This window comes from Wolffia australiana, chromosome 6, assembly GCF_029677425.1.
Source record: "Wolffia australiana isolate 7733 chromosome 6, ASM2967742v1".
Lineage (NCBI taxonomy): Eukaryota > Viridiplantae > Streptophyta > Magnoliopsida > Alismatales > Araceae > Wolffia > Wolffia australiana.
Window position 1 is genome coordinate 2,437,793 of NC_135840.1, and position 23,656 is coordinate 2,461,448.

Below are 23,656 nucleotides of genomic sequence, written 5' to 3' on the forward strand. Positions count from 1 at the left end.
TTGGCGACACGTGTGAATGGTGTGTCCCAAAAGTGTGTAGTATGTACAAAACTGTGGAAGGTTCTTGTACACTATGGTTTGGTGAATCATCTCATCCACATTCCTAATAAGAATTATGCGATGGATAGGGGCTAATAGGTCAATCTCCACACAAACCAGTGCGTATCTCGGGCGATTGAACAGATGTACATCTTGGTCAAGACGTATAAATGTTCATACAGCACTGGCTAATGACTCCAAGGAAGTGGGCATGAAGAGATGAGGTCGTACACTCGGGAAGCCTATCCACACTAGGATAGAATGGGGGGCATGATCACGTGAGGTGCTCAACTGCTCTATAGTTCATCGGTACGTATGCATGATGGAGCCATTAATATTCCAGGTGGTACGGCTCCATGCTTTTCTAAAATCATCTTCCAGTTGGAAGCAAATATAGACACTCTGATGGTTGCACGCCCCAATGACCACTGGTTTGAGAAAGTGCCCCATTGCTAAATATATCTGAGTGATATCATCTATAAGGGGAGCTTGGTAGCGAATCTCCCAATCAACGTGTAGGTGAGTGGTGCTGTCATTCTTATAACCTCCTCTTTGGTGAATGCAACAAGGTGCACTTCCTCAGATTTGGTATAACCTCACATCAGAGTCATGTCATCATAATGAGGGGGAAGTACAAATTTTGGTAGTGGTTGTGCATTAGTCGTCTGTGTAGGTCCAACAACCCTCGTCGCCCATGTCATCGCTGGTGTCAATCTATCTATCTATCCATCCCTCCCTATTCCAACACATGTGGGTCTAGGCTGTGTAGCCCGTTTACTCGTAGTTTGACCTGGTCCACTCGTTTGCCTGACCAAATCAGTAGGGGCGATAGCTAAATCAATCTCAAGAGTGGCATGTACGGCCACGTCGTGCCGCCCCGAGTCTGGCGAGGCAAACTGTTCAGGATAAACCAATTTGACTGTGTCATCCCCAGCCAAGGCAGCGGGTTGACTCATCTTGGGTTGGCCGGTTTGGCCATTTCGGCCAGGTCAATCCGATCGAGGTTGCTCGATTCAACTGGTTCAGGGTCGCCCAATGCAATCAGGGCTACCTAGTCTGTGCCGGCCGATTTGACCAAGTCAACCCAGTCGGGGTCGGCCAGGTCAACTAGGTCAAACCTGGCCGATTCGATCGAGTTGATCAGATCAACATGGCCTGAGTCGACCGAGTCAACCGAGGGGTTTCGGCCAAACAAAGCCAGGTCGACTTGGGCTGACTCGCCTGAATCGGTCGAGATGACTGGGTCGACACGACCTGACTCGATCGATTTGGCTCGGCTTGACTCGACCAGATTGACTGATTCGGTCTCGGGCGAGTCAACCTGGTCAAAGTCGGCCGAGTCAATCTGGTAAGACCAGACCAAGTCGACCGGGACGACCCGGTAAGACTCGACCGAGTCGACTGGGTCGATCCTGGCTGAGTTGAATGGGATGAAACAATCAGAGTCAACGGGGTCAACCTGATTGGACCCAGTCGAGTCGACCGGGTTGACCTAGTCAAACTCAGCCGAGTCGATCGGGTCGATCTCAGCCTGATCAATCGGGTCGGTCCGATAGGACATGGCTGGTCGACCGATTCAACCTGGTCAGAATCTCTAAGGTCGACCGGCTCGACTCGATCAAAATCGATCGGATCGGATTTTTCCCGGTCAATCAGGCTTGTCCCGACCGAGTCGGCCAGGTCGACTCGGTTGGATCTAGCCGAGTTGGCTCGGCCTGACTCCGCCGAGTCAGTCAAGTCATTTTGCCCAGTATCTGCTAAGTCAGCAGATGGGGCCAGCTGAGCTAATGGGGGTTCATTCTATCCGCGTCGTCCGATCCGTGATCCAGAGATGCATCCAACGGCATGGATAGCTTGGAAAAGTCAACAAGTGTGGGCAGCGCCATGGGCAATGCGTCTGACAATGCATTTAATGCATTATCGGCTGTTAAAATATCAAGATTGGTGGCAGCAAATGTGGCAAATCCAATAGTGGCGAGAGGAGCGATCAAGTGTTTCAATTGAATATCATCCGTCGGATCTGACGTGGCCAGATCAACATTTTCAAGGCAAAAAGGGGTAGTTACTGAGCCGTCAGCATTTAATGCCAACGGCTCAATTTTATGAACTGTAGAGCTTGGGTCCACGGGTCCATCAATCGAAGCGTCGCGATTCTGCCACGTGGGCATCGCAACAGCCCAAATGGGCCCGTTGATTGCAGCACTCCCAACATCATTTAATGATGTCAGAGGTGTGGCAGGTGAGTCTTTATTTTGATTTTTTATTTTTCTGTTTTTTTCATTTTTAGTTAAATATGAGCCGTTGGATTCATCCAGGCTGGCGTATCCTGTGGCCTGGACAAATCCCACTGCTGGTGGGGCCGAGTCATAGTCTTCTGATGTGGGATACACGTCAGAAGAATGAGTCGTTGGCTCGACCACGTCACCCTTCATTCCCAGCTGGCCTACTCACGTGTGTGACATGTCAGTCAGCCAACAAGGAGGCACCGCCCCTTCACTAGCCCACATCGGAAATATGCTCGACCGCCGAAATATGCTCAGTAATGGATCTTTTAAAACATAAAAATCTTTGTACAAATCAAAGGATGTAATAGAAAAAATAATACTAATATAGGTACCTCGCCGAGACAAACCAATAGAGCCCCAATTTGATATATTTTCGTTCAATAAATCGTGAGATATTTCCAATTAACCTTGAAGCTTCAATTCCCTCGATCCAGAGCTATACTTCTCTGTTTGAGAGGATTTTGTAGTCGATTCCTATGGATTAAGGCATTAAGCAGGTTGAACATTTTAGATGTTGGACAGAATATTATCATTTTTGAACTCTTAATTAGATCTATCTCTGAGCGCCAGTCCGTGTGGAGACGACCTCACTCATCTCTTGACAACCCAAATAGGTTTAAAAGCATAAAATTTCATTTGATTAAATCCCATTAAAATGTAGCAAGATATGTGTTTGTTTAAATTACACCCCTTAATCTGTTTCTTGAGAAAGTACTCTAATATATACTCAGTTAATTGATGAGTTAAAAATTAATATAAAATAAGGATACTCAAACTAATTGAAAGCTTTGTATTATCCTAATTTAATGGAGGGAATTAGAAAGTTATTTTGGAATTAGTAAATTACTCTGGTCTTGCCCATGGTACTATTAGTGGAGGATTCACAATTGTAGAAGCAGAGCTATAGGGGAGCCTACAAGCGAGCATATCTCGTATGTGCCCCTCTCGACAGGTTTAATGGGGAGAACGAGTGGTACACGTGCCATTGTAGATTTTAGACATAATATTCTTATTATTGAACTCAAATGTTAGACACAAGCACGAGTCCTTATGGAGACAACCTCACTTATCACCAGACATCCTGAATGAGTTTTGAAGAATAAAAATACACTTGATTAAAGCTTATTAAAATGTGACAACGTAAACATTTGGTTAAAATAACACCATTTAGTCTGCTTTAGGTTTGGACATTTAGGACTGAGGATTGGTTGGACCAGACCAAATTGGGACCGTAGGTCCTCCATTTGAGGGTGGACTGGTTGGTTGAGCAGGTTTAGGTCCATAGGTCAAACCAAACCGCAAGTAAGTTATTAAATATTTATTTAATATATATTAAAAGTCTATATAATATTAAATATAACTTTTCGTAGAGGTTTATGTTGAGATCAGCATAGCCACGACACATTTGACTGCCTGGGGACACCCATTTGATGAAGAGTAGTTCTTCTTCGAAGGCGGGCTAGAAGAACCCATCTAAAACATCTTCCTCTAGTCAATGTTTCTTCCTTCTCTATTCCCCCCAACATTCTCTATGAAGAAAGATAGATGTGAAGGGAGAAAGACCCAGGGAGGGAGATAGAGGAAGAATGGGGAAATAAGGGAAGGGAGATGAAGGGGCATTTGTTGTCTCTATTCTAAAGCTGGTTGTGATGATAGTCAGCATAACTGTGAACGTACATTTTCTACTCTTGACTATGACATGTCAACCTGACTAGACCAGGACCAGACTAGTACCGGACAAGACCAGACTAAAGTTTAGATAAATTTTACTTTCTTGCTTAAAATTGGGACCTGACCAGACCATCAAACCCTAATGTGCTTCATCTCAAACAATTCGAGTTTGATGGTTCCGGTCGAGTCTAGGTTTTCAGCAATGACTTAAATCTTACCTAAAGTTCGGTCCAGTTCCATTCTGATATGGATTAACATCAATGACTTAAACCTTACCTAAAGTTCAATCAGGTTCTGGTCCATCCTTGCTCGGTCCCAGTCTGATCAGTTTGACTAGTCAATGTCAAAGTCAAAGTAGAAAATTATGTTGATTGGGTATGTTGAATATCCACATGAGTTTTAGAACAGAGGGAAATGAATGCCTTTTCCTCTGTTCCCTTCTTTCCCTCTCTCTCTTAATCTCCCTCTTTAGAATAGAGGGAAATGAATGCCTTTGGTTCGGTCAAACCGATCCGCGGTCCTAAATCTCCAATCCTAGAAACAATGCTAGTCTATACTAAGTCACTTGATGAGGGTTAAAAATTAACACAAAATAAGGACACCAGGAGCAAATTGAAAATGTTATATCATTATAATTTAAGGAAGGGAATGGGAATGCTAATTTGGATAATATAAAGCTTCAGCCTCATCCATGGCGTTAGTAGGGTTGGAGGGATTGGCGAACGGGTCCACCCTCAATTGGATGACCAACGGTCATGCTTCGGTCTGGTCCTCGGTCCTACATGTCCACTCTTAGAAACAATACTAGTCTATAGTCAGTATTAATTGAAAACTTGTTATTACTATAATTTAATGAAGGGAATTGGAACGTTACTTTGGATTAGAGAATGTCCGTCAGATATCCGATATCCGGAAAAAATCAGGACGGTGTCTGATATCGGATATTGGACGGATTTGTATGGCAGGTGACAACGGATATCGGGGATGGATATCGAATGGCTAAGGACGAGGCAGATATCGGATACCAGATATCGAATTTTGATATCTGATAGGATATCTATTTAAATGAGGTAGGATATATATTTAACGAATTAATATTATATTTCATTTATATATAATACATATATATTTACTATATTATTGACTCCTCATAATTTTTGTTTTATTCCATATGGGATAATATGATTAGGATTTCAAAATTAAACTCTTAATCCTATTGTCCCATATGGAAGAAACCAATAATTTTGAGCTGTATATATTAAATGAGGTATTCATCAAATTAATAATATATTTAGTACATATATATATTTACTATATTATTGGCTCATATAATAAATACACCTCAAAATTTTTATTTTCATTAAATAACATATGGAGGAAAATATAAATTCTGAGTTGTATATATTAAACGAGCTACTAAACTATTTAGAAAGCTCTACGCTTACCTGCTGGCCCACAGATTTCCTCTATAAACCTTGTCACTGTGATAGCTACGACAAATTTAATTTATTTTTACAACCATTCTATATTGGATATCAAAATCCGATATCCAACTCCGATATCTGACATCGTCATCCTTCCCATATGGAGGAAAATATAAATTCTGAGTTGTACATATTAAACGAGCTACTAAACTATTTAGGAAGCTCTACGCTTACCTGCTGGCCCACATATTTCCTCCATAAACCTTGTCACTTTGATAGCTACGAAGAATTTAATTTATTTTTACAACCATTCTATATTAGATATCAAAATCCGATATCCAACTCCAATATCTGACATCGTCGTCCTTCCCGAGAGACGGATCACGATATTGAATATCAGTACTGTAGCAATCGTTATCCGATACCCAAATTAGGGATCTACATGCGTCATCTGTCACGTCGCATGTCAACGTGATGAAAACGTGACAGATGATGTGACGGTGAGGGCGTTGGAAATAGGGGTCTGTGATGGTGACGGTGACGGATTGGTCATGACAGGGGTGTGATTGTGACGGGGTGTCTCGGACGCGTGACGTGATGGAACGGCCGTCACGGATGACGGTTGTGACAGATTTTAAAAGAAGTTAAAAATGGACAGAAAATACATATTAAAATTATTATTTTTAAGCTTTCTGACGCTCGAGATTTTGCCAATTGGCATCGCTATTTCAATTTCTTTGTATTTTGCACAGAAGTCCTTGTTTTTTTTGCAGGCATAAACCGACACCGCATATAAATAATTAGAGATATACCCTCCGATTCTCTGTCCTTTAAATTTCCCTAATAATTGAAAATAACTATTTAGGGTTTTTCACATCGCTGGCGACAGTGACGCCTCACGGAGGGACACATGACGGGAACGTGACGGTTTTTTCTCCATATACTGGGACACGTGACGGAATGGTGACTTTCATCACGTCACCGTTCGTTATGTTTCGTCATCCGTACAAGGCGTCACTTTCAGCATCGTTCACGATACCATAATCCGAAATCCGATGACGGGACGGGCGATACTACTTTGGATAATATAAAGCTCGGGCCTCGTCCATGGCGGTAGTAGGGCTGGAGGGAGTGGCGATCGTCGGAGCGGAGCCATGGCGGAGTCTTCAAGCTCGCAATCCTCGTCCGTGCCCCTCTTCCCCTTCTCTTCTCTCCACGGCCACTGCGCTCGCGCGGGGGCCGAAATCGCCGCTCGAATCGAGCTAGCCAGGCGCTCCGTCGCTCGGGCGGCCGCGGAATTTCGCCCTTTCCAGCCATCTTTTCCCCTCTTTGCGGCCATCTCGCAGCGCCACGCCGCGGCTTCTGAAGTTTCGGGAAGGCATGTCTTCGATTTGGCGTTGAATCCGGAGTTCGTCGCCAAGACGCTGTCGGGGACGAGTGTTTTCACTGTTAGCAATTCGAATAATGAGTTCGTCCTCGTCTCCGATCCGAATAACAGTCTCAAGAGCCTCGGCCTGCTCTGCTTCCGCCAGGAGGACGCGCGATCGCTTCTTGCTCAGGTATCGAGATTGAGGTTTTATTGTTTATTGATCTGTAGAAACTCAAAATCATGATGAAAATTTCAAAATCAGAATCAAAATCAAAATCAAAATTAAAATCAAAACAAAATCAATAACACAAACAAGATTTTGAAAAAGGAAGATCGAATCAAGATCGGGGTATTTGGTGTTTTTAGTTGAATTTTGATTTTTATGCAACAGTTTAAACTGGAGTCGTTGGTTTGCAGGTTCAGCTTCGTCAACCCATGCTTGGGAAAGGTGCCAGAGTCGTGCCCATTACGCTTGATCAGGTCTGTTACAAGCTTTAAAAGTCTGAGGAAATCTAGAAAAAAAAGAATCATTGAAGAAAGAGAAAATCTAGGAAATTACTTCGGACTTGTGCTTTGGATTGTTGCTTTAAAAGTTTTAATTTATGTTTTGAAAGCTTTTAATACTCAATCACCAGGTTTTTTTTTTGCTGGGTTATTGAGCTAGGTGAAGATCGCTGGGGTGGGTTTCAAAGAGGCAATCAATTGCTCTCATTTCTGTGGATTTTGCCTTAAATTATGACTTTAGAGATATGTTTTAAAAGCTTTAAATGTATGTTTTCAAAAGATTAAATGAAATATTTAAACCCTTTTAAATAACTGGTAAAAAAAATTTTCTGGGTTTTTGAGCTGGGTGGGTTTTAAAATAGTCATAAAACACGCCGTCCATTATTTTGGCCCCGGTTTTTCTTATTTTAAATGGATTTCCGTTAAAATTTGGTTTCTAAAAGCTGTGACCATATGTTTTGAAATATGTAAAGATATTTCTTTAAAAAACTTTAATATATTTTTTCAAGGTTCTCGAATTAGGTGAAAATCAATGTTCTGGGAGTGTTTTCAAATTGTAAACTATGGAGCTATTCTTTTTTTCTGGCCCTTGAGTCTCTTTTTTTCCCTGATTCCACCATAAATAATAGGTTCAAATATATCTCAGACTTAAAATTTTTTAATATATTAGAGACATGATCTAGTTTCTCAATTCTCTTTTGCTAGCACTTGCTTGAATCGCCTAGTTGCCTTGTCTAAAACTTGAGATTCTATTGTAGGTTTACATGTTGAAGGTAGAAGGGATCGCGTTCAGATTTTTGCCAGATCCCCTACAAATAAAGCATGCTCTAGATGTTGGTATTTATAACTCTTATTTGATGTTTTTTATTCATTTTATGTGTCGATATCAAGTTGTTAAATCATTATTTTTTTAATAATGAGAGGAAGATCACCGAAAAACAGTGATCCTCCGGGTATGATAGATATATATGATCAATGAACACAAGCAATACCGAGCGGGCCTCCACACCCTCTGTTCGCGTCCATCTAAACCAAAAAGAGGTAAAGGTCAGCATGGCTTGTTCGACGCCATCCAGCGACGTCTCCGTTCCCTCGAAAATAACCTCATTCCAATTCAGCCATATTACCTAGAGAAACAATGAGAAACGACGAAAAACACTACATTTTATCAATAAACACCCCTTGGGTGGCGTCCAGGGCACAGATGGATCGATCTACGGGCATAACCGCAGGGTTAGACGTACCCGGCACCGTGATTTTGCCCATTTAATATATATATATATATATATATTACACAGAGCACTCGAAGGGCCGGCCTCGCCCCGGTTAGATTCCCTGAAGGCCTCCGATTATGGACCGGATCCACTTTAGTAGTCTTAAAGGCCCATATGTGTAGTTTTAATATAATTTTTTGCCTCTCAAGTTATACTAGAAACTTCTGCTTTTCTTTTAAGGGAAAAATTAATTAAATTACTAGGTATGGATATGTGTATCTATTGACTGACTAACTTCTATCAATTCAATTTCTTTTGAAGTTGAAGTCTGTGGATCGTTCCAAAGGATTCGACGGAGTTCCGGTTTTCCAGGTAAACTAACACAAAAATCTCACTGGAAAAGGACAAAAAAGACCTTTTGTTCTTCTTAACAGTATCTTAGCTACGTCTTCGCCAAAACTTCAATTCTTCAGTTGAATGTTCTTGACAAATGAAATATGAACTTTTATCGGGTCATCTCTAAATGGTTCAAACCTGACATCAATCGGATCAATTTCTAACTGATAATTTTAAAATGCAGTCTGAACTTTTAGTCATCAAGAAGAAGAACAAGCGTTATTGCCCAATATACTTCCAAAAGGTCCGAAATTTCTCTTCTCTATCAAAGCAGAATCGTATTCTAATTGATTATTTTTCTCTTGCAGGAAGACATAGAGAGAGAACTCCTAAAGAGCTCAAGAGTGTCAAAAGGGTCGGGTCTCTCGCAGTACATTGTGGTACGAAAGTAGATTTAAGGCTTCAAGGAATATTTTAGCAATTTTCCTTGATGCGGATGAAATATCTTGAATCTCTCAGGTGGGAAGTTTGGAAGATGTCTTGAAGAAGATGGAGGTGATTGAAAATTTTCTCATGGTTTCTGGGTAGTTGGGTTTTGGCTCAAATATAAAAGTATTTTTCGTATTTCAGATAAATGAAAAGAACTCTGGATGGGAAGATTTGATCTTTATACCACCAGGGAAGAACATATCGGAGCACATAAAAGAGGTTGCTGCATGATGGATGCCACAATGGGAGCCTAGTGAAAACCTAACCAACGCCTGCTTCATTCATGGGTTTGATTCTCCATCCCCTCCTATCGAGAATCGAGTTTTGTTCTATGTTTCATGTTCAACTTTGATCTTAATATTTTTGATCCGGGGTTCTTACGCAGGTAAGGTGTCCCCTGCACAGAGGTAGGTGTAAGAAATATCCTCCAGAATTCATTTGGAGGAAGAGTTTTTCGACTCTTAGAATTTTTCCCCAGAGAAATCCTGTAGATTCCGACGTTTTTTTTGGTAAAGTTGGACAAATAATCATTTGTTTTTCTCCACCGATCAGATTCTATCCTTGATCATGATATGTCTATCTCTACCTTTGCCTCTATCTCTGTCTCTATCTCTATTTACATATCCTTTTTCTACCCTTATATCTATCTAGATCTCGATCAACCTCTCCCATTACCTCTCTCTCTCTATACATACATACATATATATATATATACATACATATATATATATATATATATATATATATATATATATTTATCTGCAGGTGTCTAACTTTCTGTTTATGTCCCCATCTCTCTCTCTAAGTATCTTTACCTTTATCTTTGATATCTCCATATCTATCTGCACCTATGTCTGGACATCCATCTGTCCCCATATCTCAATCTCTTTCTCCATCTTAATCCCCTGTTCTACCCTTCTCTCTATCCAATTTCCTAATTTTTTTCCTTTCTTTCTCTAAATCTCTTTTTTTTTCCCAAATCTATCTGTTTGAACTATATTCAAAATCTCCATACTTATCTACGACCATCTCTATCACCACATGCTCAGTCTCCATTCCTTAATGTTGTGCAAACAATAATTGAATATCACAGTAAGATAAACATACAGGGATGAATGCATAATAACGAAAATATTACCATTTCTTGAGATGCAGAATCATCATCCCATTCTATGATCCAACTGTAATTTTATCGTTTCCGGGGGTTATCCTGCGAGGAGTATGTAACCTTGGTGAGACTGATACATTCCAATAGATTACTGATCATTCCAAAGGACGTGGAATTTTGATTTTCTCACTGAAAGTTTATTCCGTTCCTGTCTTTGAGGCTTTTTGGAATGATGCCTTCGAGATCATTATTCTGGAGGAATCTACAGAGATGGACCAAAGAAAAAAAAAAAATTTAAAACCTAAATACTACTATTCATGAATGGTGGTGTTAGTGGGCTTACATTTCCTGGATCTTCTTCAGGCTCCCCATTGACGAAGGGATCGGCCCAGATAGCCGGTTATTCTCAAGCCGCCTTTCCTCAAATTAGGAGATTAATTAGCGCTGAGTTTTATATAATTTGGGTAAATTAAACTAAAAACATATCTGTAGGAAACGGGTGGATGAGTTACAGGGAAACAAGCTGCCGTAAAGAGCTCAAGTCTGGAATGTTGCCGGAGATTTGGTTTCCACTCAACCAGCTACAATTTGTAGAAATAAATTAAAAATAAAGAAAAATGACACCCAAAATTCCTTGTCAGTACATGTTAATAACAGGGAAAAAAACCGAATTATTGTGGGGCGAAAAACTGCTCTGCCCACCGCTCGAAACCACCCCATCACAGGACTAAAATCAGGCTGGGAGAGTCTACTGATGACTAAAATATTTAGCCAAAATTTTAGCCAAAAGTATGACTAAAATCATTCGTCCACTAAATTTTCGCAACTATGCAACCACCCAATGGACATTATCAGACCATCCCTTACATTCGGGTTTTAAATTTTACCCAAAAACCCAAAACCCAAAAAGCTTACATTCGGGTTAATGCGGTCAGGTTATTGATCCCAGCTGGCAGCGTCCCAGTCAACCCTCGGCTGGTCAAATTCCTGCCTCAAGTAAACTATTATTTTCTTAATTTTTTGATATTCTACGTTTCTTCGATTTTTTTTAAAAATATTGGATTAACTTACAGCGATATTACTCGCGATGGCTTGCCCTGAGAGCACTCGATCCCAGTCCAGGCTGTTCCAGGGGGAAGGCAGGGATCGCCGGTCCAGTCAGAAGGTATATTGCTCAGGCTTCTGGCCAGTTCTTCCATGGCGATCACTGGAAATTTTTGAGAAAAGAAAAGTGCTTCAAATAAATGCGACCCATTTGATTTTTTTTTTTTCATTCACTATTTTTCCCCAATCTTGCGACAACTTAGATCACAGGTAAATAATTTCCGGGTTGAATGAAAAGTAGGCAAAATCGATTTCATCTTCAATTTTTTTCCCGGAAGTCAAATCAGATGAGTAACAAAAAATTCAAAAGTTGACTTACATATCTCCACCGAATAACTACAAAAGATACTCTGGAACAAAAAGTAGTCAAATTCACACGTGTTCCAGAATGTGAATTAAACATGAAAACTGGAACAAAAAATTATAACATTCAGGAATAAAATTCCTCAAAAAAAGAATTTGAATGCAGTCGCGGAGAAACATTCATACAAAGCATTACCTTGCATTCATCGGAACAAAAATAGTTAAAAATCACACGTACCCCAGAATCTCAATTGAGCATGTAAACCGGAACAAAAATGATAAAACTCGGGAACAAAATCTCATACAAAGCATATTAAATTCGAGTATCCCCCAAAAAACTCGCCTATATAAAAGAGGGGGCTTCTCTAGTCCTCTGGAGACAATTAAAAAAACAACCCAGAAGGAGAAATCTAAACAAGTAATCATCCAAGTCTGAACCAAAAGAAAAAAAAGGGCAAAACGGGAATAAAACTAACCATCTCTGGAGACAGTCGGTGGATTCCTGGGAACAAGCCGAAGAACTTCACCAGCATTGACGACAGGACCCACAGGAGAATCAAGCGCAGGAGTCAGGGACAAGAAGGTCGGCCCAGAGAGAGGCCAATTCCCACTGAAGAGCATAACCCCATCAGCAGAGGCGTTGACGGAGGGGACGAAGACGGCGTCGTTGACGGAGACGTCGAAGACGCGCCAGCTGTAGGGGCTCGGGGTGCGATTATCTTGAAAGTAGAGGGCAATGTAGTAATTTGCCGGGGGGAGGTCGGCGGGTGGCCAGCGGAGAACGATGGTCTTTCCTCTGCTGGCGGTGATTCCGCGGCGGAACGCCGCCGCCGGTGGAAGGTTCCAGAAGTCGGCGGGGGTGACGTCAGCATGGCTTTCGACCGTTGGAGCGCCGGCCTCGCCCGGGAATGGCGCCCAGTTCCTGTGGTATGGATCTTCCGGGTAGCTGGATTGGTGGAGGAAGAAGGAGAATCAAAGCCGTGGGGATGGAAGAACAGGGAGGAATTTTTGATTTGGCGTGAATTGTGGATGAAGATGGTGTTGATTTCGAAAAGGGATCGTGTTAGTATGGAAGATTGAGGAAGAACGAGAATTGAAGTCCTGGGGATGGAAGAACAGGGAGGAATTTTTTATTTTGGCGTGAACAGTGGATGAAGATGGTGTTAATTTCGAAAAGGGATCGTGTTACGATGGAAGATTGAGGAAGAACGAGAATTGAAGTCTTGGGGATGGAAGAACAAGAGGGAATTTTGAATTTTGGATTTTGGCATGAACAGTGGATGAAGATGATGTTAATTTTTAACAGGGATTATGTTAACAGTGGAAGATCGAGGAAGCACGAGAATTGAAGTCATGGAGATGGAAGAACAGCAAGGAATTTTGAATATAGGACTTTGGCAGGTACAGTGGACGACGAGTATGATAATTTTGGAAGGGGATCGTGTTCCTGGGTTTCGGATTTGGCTTGGGGGTTAGTTGGATGATCGAGGAAGAACGAGAATCAAAGTCATGAAGATGGAAGAACATGAAGAAGTTTTGGATCTTGGCATGAAGAGTGGATAAAGACGATGTTAATTTTGAACGGGGATCGTGTTACTGTGATATGGATTTTGTTTCGGGGGTCGTTGGAAGATCGAGGAAGAGGGATTCAGAGTGATGGACATGGAAGGACAAGAAGGAACTTTGGATCTTGGCATGAACAGTAGATGAAGAGGATGTAATTTTGAACGGGGAGCGTGTTACTGTGATATGGATTTTGCTTAGGGGGTCGCTGGAAGATCGAGGAAGAGAGATTCAGAGTGATGAACATGGAAGAACAAGAAGGAATTTTTGATCTTGGCATGAACAGTGGATGAAGAGGATGATAATTTTGGAACGGGATCGTGTAACTATAATATGGATTTCGCTTCGGGGGTGGTTGGAAGATCGAGGAAGAGAGATTCAGAGTGATGAACATGGAAGAACAAGAAGGAATTTTTGATCTTGGAATAAACAGTGGATGAAGAGGATGTTAATTTTGGAACGGGATCGTGTAACTATAATATGGATTCGCTTCGGGGGTGGTTGGAAGATCGACGAAGAGAGAATCAAAGTCATGAAGATGGAAGAACATGAAGAAATTTTAAATTTTAGATTTTGGCGGAAACAGTGGATGAAGATGATATTAATTTTGGACGGGGATCTTGTTATCGTGGTAAGTATTTTGCTTCCGGATAGTTGCATGATCGAGGAATAGAGATTCAAAGTCACGGATATGAAAGAACGAGAAGGAATTTTGAATTTTGGATTTTGGCGGGAACATTAGTTGGAAGGACAAACAGGAAAATTTCTTGATTTCAGAAAAAAAAATCAGGAAAAAGGATATCATTTTATGATAACAGATCGCCGTGATTCAAATGGATACGGACGGATGAACAGAAAATTTCTTCGTTTCTTAGCCGCCGAGATAATCAACATGATTTTGCGACCACCGATTGCAGTCATTGGCAAGTCATTCAACGGAGATAGAAGGAAACACAAGAAATTTCATAATTTCTCAACTTCCGAGAAAAATAACGCAATTTTGTGTCTACAGATCGAAGTAATTCGACGGAAATCCCGGAAAATTTCGAAAGAAGGCATACGGTTAGGGTTTGTGGCCGAGCGTACCTGGTAATGGCGCCGGAGTGGCCGAATCGATGACGAGCAACAGTGGCGAGGAGGTGACGATCAAGATCCGTGGCATTATACATAGAATCTTCAAGCTCCACGACCTCCAAGGTCGAGATGAACGGCGATCCAACAGTCCTCCCATTCCGACCCAGACAAACGCTCATCTTCCTCCCCGAAGCGCGCACAACGACCTCAAAATACGAGGTCAAATTCAAAGAAAAATCCTCGGCAGTATCCACCGCGCTCCAAATCGATCCGTCGACGATCTGATCGAAGATCGGGGGGGAAACGCCGCCGTCGAATCCGCCGTAGAAGTAGCTCGTTCTGACGAGGTAGATCGATCGGGAATTGCAAGGGAGGACGAAGCAGTTCTTCTTGGCGGCGATTTCGGGGAAGAATCGGAGATTGGAGAGCGTCGGGGCGAGATTTGGAATGGAAATTGAAGATCGATTGCCGCTGGCGATGAATCCGTCGTCGGTAATCCATTTGATCTCGCCGGAGATGATCTCTTCCTCGGCGCCGCAGTTGATGAAGAATCCTGGCGGGGAGGGAAGAAGGTTAGAGAGAAGGTAGAGAGAGAAGTTAGAGAGAGAGATGAACCTCTCGGAGGAGGGAGAGCGATGGCGGATGCAGAGAAGAAGAAGAAGATGGCGATGGCGGAGAAGAGGATGGCGGAAGAAGAAGAAGAAGAAGATGGCATTTTATGAGATGAAGGACAGAGATATGAAGAGAGAGAGAGATGGAAGCAGTGAAGAAGATGGATTTAGATAGATAAATAGATAGAGAGAGAGATGCAGTCATGCAGAGAAGATAGAGAGGTAGAGATGGATAGAAGCAAAGGAGAAGAAAGATAGAGAGATATATATATAGATAGATAGATAGATAGAAGCAGAGAAGAAGAGAGATAGAGAGATATATATAGATAGATAGATAAATAGATAGAAGCAGAGAAGAAGAAAGATAGAGAGAGAGAGAGAAGTTAGATTGAAGCAGAGAAGATAAAAGAGAGATAGATTGATGGAGATATATAGATAGATAAAAGCAGAGAAGAAAGACGAAAAGAGAGAAAAGTAGAAGCAGTGAAGAAGATAGATGGAGAGAGAGAGATAGAAAGATAGATAGATAGAAGCAGAGAAGAAGAAAGATAGAGAGAGAGAGAGAGATTGAAGCAGAGAAGATAAAAGAGAGATAGACTGATGGAGATATATAGATAGATAAAAGCAGAGAAGAAGAAAGACGAAAAGAGAGAAAAGTAGACGCAGTGAAGAAGATAGATGGAGAGAGAGAGATAGAAAGAAGCAGAGAAGAAGATAGATGGCGAGAGAGATAGATAGATAGAAACAGAGAAGAAGATAGAAAGAAAGAGAGGTACTAGAAGCAGAGAAGAAGATAGACGGGTAGAGAGAGATAATAGAAGCAGAGAAGAAGGTAGATAGAGAGAGAGAGAGAGATAGTACTAGAGAAGATAGATGGGTAGAGAGAGAGATAGTAGAAGCAGTGAAGAAGATAGGTGGATTGAGAGAGATAGAACTAGAGAAGATAGATGGATAGAAAGAGAGATAATAGAAGCAGAGAAGAAGATAGATAGATAGAGAGATAGAACTAGAGAAGATAGATGGATAGAAAGAGATATAGTAGAAGCAGTGAAGAAGATAGGTGGATTGAGAGAGATAGAACTAGAGAAGATAGATGGATAGAAAGAGAAATAAATAGAAACAGAGAAGAAGATAGATAGAGAGAGATATGAGTAGAGAAAAAGATAGAGAGAGAGAGAGATAGAAGCAGAGAAGAAGCTTGATAGATGGATGGATGGATAGATGGATAGATAGATAGATAGAGAGAGAAGCAGAGAAGACGGTAGAGAGGGAGAAAAGAATTTGGAAAGAGATATGAAGAGAGGGAGAGAGAGGAAGATAGAGAGAGAGAGCAGAGCAGAGCGAGAGTTAAAAATAGAAGCGGCGCGTCGGCTTGCCAGAAGGAACGGAATAGGAGGAAATAGAACGATAGAGAGATGGAGAGAGAACACAGAGAGAGAGAGAGAGAGAGAGAGAGAGAAAAGGAGAGAGAACGAAAGAGAAAGAGAGGAGAGGAGCGAGAGAACAAGAGAGAGGGAGAGAGAGAGAGAAAGAGAAAGAGAAAGGGAGGAGAGGAGCGAGAGAACAAGAGAGAGAGAGAGAGAACGACAGAGAGAGAAAGAGAAAGAGAAAGGGAGAGGAGTGAGAGAACAACGGAGAGAGACAGAAAGAGAGGAGAGGAGCGAGAGAACAACGGAGAGAGACAGAAAGAGAGGAGAGGAGCGAGAGAACAACGGAGAGAGAGAGAGAGAAAGAGAAAGAGAAAAAGAGAGGTAGAGAGAGAACAGAGAGAGGTAGCGAGAGAGAGAGGGAGAGCGAGCGAACGAGAACGACAGATACAGAAAGAGAGAGGTAACGGGAGAGAAAGGTTGAGAGATCAGAGATAGAGGGAGAGAGAGAAAGAGAAAGAGGTAGACAGCGGGAGAGAGAAAGAGAAAGAGGTAGACAGAGGGAGAGAGAGAAAGAGAAAGAGGTAGACAGAGGGAGAGAGAGAAAGAGAAAGAGGTAGACAGAGGGAGAGAGAGAAAGAGAGAGAGGTAGAGAGAGGGAGAGAGAGAAAGAGAGAGATATAGAGAGGTAGAGAAAGAGAAAGAGAGAGAGGTAGAGAGCGGGAGAGAGAGGTAGAGAGGGAGAGAGAGAAAGAGAGAGAGGTAGAGAGAGAGAAGGAGAGATAGAAAGAGAGAGGTAGAGAGAGAGAGAGAGGCATGCAAAGATACGTAGCTAAGAGGGCTGGCCATGCAGGTATGGGTCCCGCATCACTTTCAATACTACCGGGCAAATTACATAACCATCACCCGCATAATTAAAAATATCATTTCCCCGAAATTAATTCAGCATCAAACATCACTCTCCACCCTCTCTCACTCCGTCGACCAATATAATTACACACCGCTTTTAATTATTCTCAACAGCACAAATAAAATAAATACATGAATCAAGATATAGCAGAGGGAGAGGAAGCAGGCTTTCAAGCCTTCTTCTTTCCCAGAAGCTTGGACAGTTGTGGGAACAGCGACTTCTTCTTCCTCGCTTTCGTCTCCGGCGAGGCAGCCGCCACGTCTCCTTTTCCCTCCTTCGCAGACGCCTTCTCGTTGCCCCGCCGACGCCGCGGCGGCGACGGCGTCCTCTCAACGACAACCGCCGCCGGCGCCGGCGTCAACTCTTGATGCTGCTCGACAATTCCGGTCGGGCTTTGATCTGTTGCCGCCACCGCCGTCACTTCGGCGAGAGCTGCCGACGCCGAATTGGCGGCTCTGGCGGCGCTGCTGCTCCGTCTCCGCTGCTCGTGCTCGGCCCGCCACATCCTCAGCTCTTGCTCGACCGCCAATTTCCCTTCGTTGGCCTTGTCTGCCTTCTCCGTCGCCGCCTTGAGCGCCTCCTTCTTCGCTTCGAGCTCCGCCATGGCCTCCGCCAAGCTCGCCAGGGTCCTCGCCTCTGCCGCCTTGGCCGCCTCGATCTGGGCGACGGCGGCGTTCACTTTCTCACTGGCCAGCTCCTCCGCCTCGCGCGCCCGCTTGCTGAGCATGAGGTAATCCTCCAACGGCAGAGTCACGGAGGCGGCGGCGGCGTCATCGCCGGGCTCCATGATCGCCGCCTGCTCGCTCTCCTGCAACGCCCTGACCGCCGCCAGAGCCAGCCTTTCCGTGGCCTTTGCGGCTTCAATCTCCTTCATGGCGGCGAGGACTCTGCTCTCGACCGTGCCCACGCTGGCCTTGACCTGTTCAAACTCCTCCTTGACCTTCTTCAGCTCGTCTTGGGCCACCAGCGCCGCCAACTTCGCCTCGTCCGCCTCCACTGCCGCCTTCTGCAGGGCCCTGGGCAGCTCCACCATCTCCTCCCGGGCTTCTCTCTCCTTTACCCGGGCCGTCTCTATCTCGGCGTTGACTCTCCCGAGCTCCGTCTCGAGGGAAGAGACGGCGACGGAGGCCATCCCCTCCCTCTGCTTCATCGGAGTCAGCGCTGCCTGCTCCTTCTCGAGCTCCGCCGCCAGCGACGCCGACGCCACCTTCAGAAAGTTGACTTCTCCCTTTGTCTTCTCTATGCTGCCTCTGACCTCCTCCAACTCTCTCTTCATGGCTGCCATCCCCGACTGGGCTCCGTCCTCGGCCGCAGACTCGGCCGTATACACCGCCAGCTCTCCTTTAATTTTGACCAGTGTTTCGGAGGCAGACTCGAGAGTCGACTTCAGCTCTCTGGCCTGGGCAAGCTGCTGAGCTAGACGGTCCACCTCCGCCTGGGCTTCCTTCAGCTCCTTGTCCCAGTTGAAAAGGTCCTGGTCTCGCGCCATGGAAGTTCCGATCCTGTGCTCTTCGGCCTCCAAGTGTGCCGCCTGAGCCGCCTCGAGCGCCTCCCTCGCAGAGATCAGCTCCATGGTGAGCTCCTCGGCCGCCTTCTCGGCCTCCCTGGCAGAGAATTGGGCAGTGGCCGCCTTATCTTCGGCTGCCTCTTTCTCGTAGACCAGGGACTGAAGTTGGGCTTTCATGGTTTCCAGCTCCTCCCTCGCTGTTGTAAGCTCCGACTCGGCCTGAGTGTGACGGGCTTTTGTAACCTCAAGCTGGGCCTTGGCGGCGGCGCCGGCTTCGGTGGCAATCCCTTGCGCCATCTCTGCCGCCTGGAGCTGAGCCATCTCGGAGTCTTGCTTAGCTTGAGCCTCTTCCCTCTGAGAGCTCTCCAAGCTCAATCTGAGCTCTTCAATGGCGCTCTTGGTGGTCTCAAGCTCTTTCAAGACCTCCATCTTCGCCCTCTCGGCCGCTGCTGACTTCTGTTGAAAGGCAGGGATCACCGCCACAGTCTTCTCCAGCTCAACCTGGAGCTGTTTCTGCCTCTGCAGATAAAATGAAACAAAAACATTTATCCCCTCGGAATTTCTCACATTTTTAAAAAAAAATAAAATAAAGCACCAAATTTAATGAGTTTTTTCTAAGTTTTTTTTTGACAGGTAAACCTCAAATTTTGTAAGTGTCAAAATGTGCATATCTTTGGATTTTACATGTCATACAAAGGCTGACGCCTGATAAAAAAAAAATAATATTAACTCCCCTCACAACGTCAACAGTTCTTGAGTTTTGAGATTCAAGGTAAATCAATTAGTTTCAGATAAATGACTTCCATTGATTCGAAAGCAATTCACTGGTGGCAGGATCTTATTTTTCAAAGATATGACGAATATAGTTTCTTCTTATACAAATTATGGCACCTCACATGTGACAAGTAAAACTAAAAGCTAAGTCAAAATAATATTACATCAATACCCACAGGCATTTGTTCAAAAATAAATAACCACAGGCAATCGCCTAGTTAAAGTCATAATAATTGAATTCCAATTTAAATCATAAGAAATCCACAACCGACAGCATATTTTTTTTCAAAAAGTATACAAATAATAGCACAGAAGAGAAAAAAGTAAATTTACCAAAAAATTATCAATAACAATCATTTACATTACCGCCTACTGGCTGGCAATCACTAAATTTCGAATAAATGACTTTCACTAAATCAGATGAAACCCACAGGTGGAACCTAACATATGAAGAGTGAGATTAAGAACATATCATCAATAGAAATCATTTTCATAAACGCCGACTAGCATAAACTCGGGTTTGAAAATGGCTAATGTCAGTGGTCACCCATAAAACTAAAACTCAGTTCCAAAAAAAGTACCTCAATAACAACCGCTCTGTGAGCTTTCCAATCGACAATACCTCCAAACTTAGACACAGCCTCTTTGACGGACTCAAATGGTGCCGCAGTATCAATCAGACTCCTGCTATTCAATTTTTCATCACCCGAAGCTCCTGCAAACTCTAACTTTCACTTAGAAAAACTATCATACCCTCTCACATTATTTCAATCAATGATATTTTAGTCCGTATTGATCGACATAAATTACATGTTCTTACCTCCTTTTCCCTGATTTTCCAAAGTAAAGTTACTATTTTGAGATAGTTTGGGAGAGTCCACCTCCGTTGCCGCCTGGAGTCCTTTCAAAGCATCAGATAAGCTGGAGAGGCTTGGCAAGAGAGTTTGACCCAAATCACTGATGTCATTCAGAGATTCTTCTGAAGATTCTGTGATCTGGCCGCCGTTAATGCCCTTTTCGTCTGCGATTTTTTGTTCCTTGACTTCTTGATCTTCATTAGCTGAAGTGGAAGAGTTTCTGATGCTTGAGTCGGATGGGGAAGAGATAGAAGATAAAACTTTATCCGCTTCCTTGGGTTCCTCCATTTAGTTAAGAATTCTGAAATCATCAAAGTGACGTGATAAATCAAGAAAATTCTAATTCTGGACAAGTTTTCAATAAATTGGAGATGTGAAATCATAATTTCTGTGACATACCATCGTCTAGCAAGGAATTAATCATATTTTCAGTTTCATTGAGCTGCGGGAGTCACATAAACTTTCAATTAAATTTCATGATTTTAATTTAAAATTAACTCGTCAAAGAATGTGTAAAAGAGATCCATTGGGTTAAATTTCAATCAATTTGAACCGTGAAGTTATATTTTCAGCCACATTCTGTCATCTAGCAAGTTATTGAGTCATATTTACACGTATCAAAAAGCGGTTGTTACAGAATCTATGCAAAAAAATCAGTCATCGGGAAAAAAAATCAGTGATATTATGGGTTTTAAAAATTAATTTAACATAAAATGCGTGAAATTAATTTTCGAAAAAAATTACCCACATAGAACCAAATGGTGATCGAACTCGCTAATCAATTGATTAAATTATTTGTAGCAGCTGAGGAAATATCATTTCATGCTCTTGCCTGTTCAAATATTATCAAATTCAACGAGAACCAATAAATAGCAATGTTCCATGGCTGGTCGCGACAAAAATATTCTCATTTAAAAATTAAGTAGCATTCTCAGAAGAAGAATCAATAAGTAAAGGGTGATTCAATGGAAATCGATACTTACAAAAAATCCAGTATGCGCTCATCTATCAGAGAGAAATATTGACAAAAAAAAATAAAAAGATCGCCACAGTGCCATAAACAGAAGAGAAATCTATGCAATGCACAACTGAAGAGAGATGAAATTTTCCGAGGCCATAATTTATGAATCACCAAACACCAGCCACATTCATGACTATCAAAAACTTTAGACCGAGAGAGAACATTAAGACGCATGAAATAAAACAGTCGTATGACAAAAACTCTAATGCCAACCGGATTTCGTCCTCAATTCAAGAGTGAGAGAGATATATAGTAATAGAGATAGAGAAAGAGATGGATATAGAGATAGAGATACAGAGAAGCACAGAGAAAAAGAGAGATAAACATAGGTGCAGAGAAGCACAGAAAGAGAGAGAGATACAGAGACAGAAAGAGAGATAGAGAGAGAAAGAGAGAGAGATTGCCTGGTTCAAAGATGGATTGAGAAATGGACTGAAATAAAGAGAGTGAAGAACGCACTCTGAGAAGTCGGAGTTGCAGATCAAACTGGGTTTCAAGCAAACGAGAAGATCCGGAGAATTGCAAGGTGGAAACGCCTTCTGGAGGGGAGATTCGATCTACCCTTCTTGTTCTTCAGCCCTTCTTCAAATCCCCTCTCTCTCTCTCTAAATACGCCTTTATCCTCCTTTTTCTTTCCCCTTTCTCTCTCTAACTTCCCACCCACGGAGGGGTCATAGAGGTGAGAGAGACGAACGACGACGACGACCCAGGATCAAGAACAGGCAACCGGGAAGATAGGGCGAGGAGAAAATAGGCGAAGAGAGAAGATGAGAGAGAGAGAGAAAGAAGAGAGAGGTCGGGTGTTGACCAGTACCCATCAGCCACCACAATCCTCTCTCTTCTCGCTGTTCTTCTGGGTAATAATCTCTCGTTTATTATTTTTTAATCTTCTCTCAAAGTTTGTTTCTTTCCCAGAACAGATTTCCCACCTCAAGATCGTTCTTTTACGCCACTAAAACAGCTCCTCGATCGATCTCCGTTGAAATTGCGAAGTCTATGAGAAATTAACAGAGGGGGGCGCTTGGAATTCGCCGAAGTTCGCTCTTTTCCGGTCCGATTTCGATCGAACCCTCAAAACCCGGAAGATAATCCTTGAAACCCAAATCGGGGAAAGATCAAATTTTCCGTCTGAATCGACAGTTATCATCAAATCGCGTTCAATTCTTTCACAAATCGTATGATTTTGACCTTAATACTTGGTGAACTTTTCAGGGTGCGTGAATTAATCGTCTAATTCTGCCCAACAAACGATTTTTTTCCTGATTAGGAGGGAAGGCCGTTCCCCAATCGGCTCAACCGGTAAATTCTGGGGGCAACGGACAAAAACGACCGGATATAGCCAGTTGACCCCTTAACGACTATTTTCGGATAATAAGGGTATTTTCGTCTTTTCATATATTTCTGTACTGTGCGTTGAGACAACCGCATGTTAATTACTTTTTTCCCTTTTCTTATTTTAATGAAGTGGCAGAAAGGATCCGTTTAGCCGCCTTATCGGATACATTGGGTATCAATAGTGGGTCTCCTGGGACCCGTTTATTCTACAAGCTTTTCGGATTTATAGGGGTATTTTCGTCTTTTCGTATATCAGTTTTCGGACCACCAGACATTATTTATTTTTATCCTTTTATAATTTTAATGACGTGGCAGAAAGGATCCGTTTGGCTTCCTTATCGGATACATTTGGGAATAAATAATGGGTCTTTTAAGACCCGTTTATTATAATAGGTTTTCAGATATAAATGAGTATTTTTCATCTTTCGTTATATCCTATTTCAGATATAAAAGAGTATTTACTTTTTCCTCTCTTCTCATTTTAATGACGTAACAAAAAGGTTTCTTATTTTTAAATAGACTTAAAATTAAAAATTGGACGTTTTAGATCCGTTTAGCTTCCTTATCGGATACATTGCGGATCTCGTATGGATTTGCTGAGACCCGTTTATTCTAACATTTTTTGGATATTAAAGGGATACTTTCGTCTCTGTATACCCTGTATACAGAGCGATGCATAATATTTTGTTTTCCCCCTCTCTTTAATGTTACAGATAAAATTTTCCATGCACTGTGCAATTTTAAATAACCTTACAAATAGGATCCAATAAGGAAGTGATCCGATAAGGATG

At 42.5% G+C, this 23,656-nt stretch overlaps 3 protein-coding genes across 8 annotated transcripts; 1 reads left to right on the forward strand and 2 right to left on the reverse strand.

Annotated features, from left to right (window-relative positions):
* The first annotated feature begins 6,573 nt into the window (after nucleotides 1–6,573).
* TIC22-IV (Tic22-like family protein) lies at nucleotides 6,574–9,902 on the forward strand. The gene is made up of 9 exons (XM_078576873.1): nucleotides 6,574–6,978; nucleotides 7,206–7,268; nucleotides 8,051–8,125; nucleotides 8,828–8,878; nucleotides 9,087–9,146; nucleotides 9,211–9,282; nucleotides 9,362–9,397; nucleotides 9,473–9,618; nucleotides 9,717–9,902. Exons 1-8 carry the CDS (start codon nucleotides 6,574–6,576, stop codon nucleotides 9,560–9,562), a joined length of 852 nt encoding a protein of 283 aa, XP_078432999.1. The 3' UTR covers nucleotides 9,563–9,618; nucleotides 9,717–9,902.
* On the reverse strand, nucleotides 6,900–15,364 carry LOC144704448 (Leucine-rich repeat (LRR) family protein). Of its 4 annotated transcripts, XM_078576871.1 has the most exons (10): nucleotides 15,099–15,364; nucleotides 14,496–15,036; nucleotides 12,323–12,792; nucleotides 11,511–11,646; nucleotides 11,355–11,426; nucleotides 10,952–11,020; nucleotides 10,783–10,854; nucleotides 10,630–10,701; nucleotides 10,470–10,541; nucleotides 6,900–7,010 (listed from the first exon to the last, which is right to left on the reverse strand). In XM_078576871.1, exons 1-9 carry the CDS (start codon nucleotides 15,196–15,198, stop codon nucleotides 10,502–10,504), a joined length of 1,572 nt encoding a protein of 523 aa, XP_078432997.1. In that variant the 5' UTR covers nucleotides 15,199–15,364; the 3' UTR covers nucleotides 6,900–7,010; nucleotides 10,470–10,501. The 4 variants fall into 4 exon arrangements, 3 of the variants coding, with proteins under 3 accessions (XP_078432997.1, XP_078432996.1, XP_078432998.1); XM_078576870.1 differs by lacking the exon at nucleotides 6,900–7,010 and having other exon boundaries at nucleotides 10,022–10,541; XR_013581817.1 differs by lacking the exons at nucleotides 6,900–7,010; nucleotides 10,470–10,541; nucleotides 10,630–10,701; nucleotides 10,783–10,854 and having other exon boundaries at nucleotides 10,951–11,020; nucleotides 11,355–11,440.
* A 2,087-nt stretch (nucleotides 15,365–17,451) lies between these two features.
* On the reverse strand, nucleotides 17,452–22,272 carry LOC144704447 (protein WEAK CHLOROPLAST MOVEMENT UNDER BLUE LIGHT 1-like). Of its 3 annotated transcripts, XM_078576868.1 has the most exons (5): nucleotides 21,990–22,272; nucleotides 20,909–20,951; nucleotides 20,473–20,810; nucleotides 20,234–20,376; nucleotides 17,452–19,397 (listed from the first exon to the last, which is right to left on the reverse strand). In XM_078576868.1, the coding sequence occupies exons 3-5, from the start codon at nucleotides 20,795–20,797 to the stop codon at nucleotides 17,541–17,543; spliced, it is 2,325 nt and encodes a 774-aa protein (XP_078432994.1). In that variant the 5' UTR covers nucleotides 20,798–20,810; nucleotides 20,909–20,951; nucleotides 21,990–22,272; the 3' UTR covers nucleotides 17,452–17,540. The 3 variants fall into 3 exon arrangements, with proteins under 3 accessions (XP_078432994.1, XP_078432993.1, XP_078432995.1); XM_078576867.1 differs by lacking the exon at nucleotides 20,909–20,951 and having other exon boundaries at nucleotides 21,990–22,271; XM_078576869.1 differs by lacking the exon at nucleotides 20,909–20,951 and having other exon boundaries at nucleotides 20,234–20,367; nucleotides 21,990–22,269.
* Nucleotides 22,273–23,656: the final 1,384 nt, after the last annotated feature.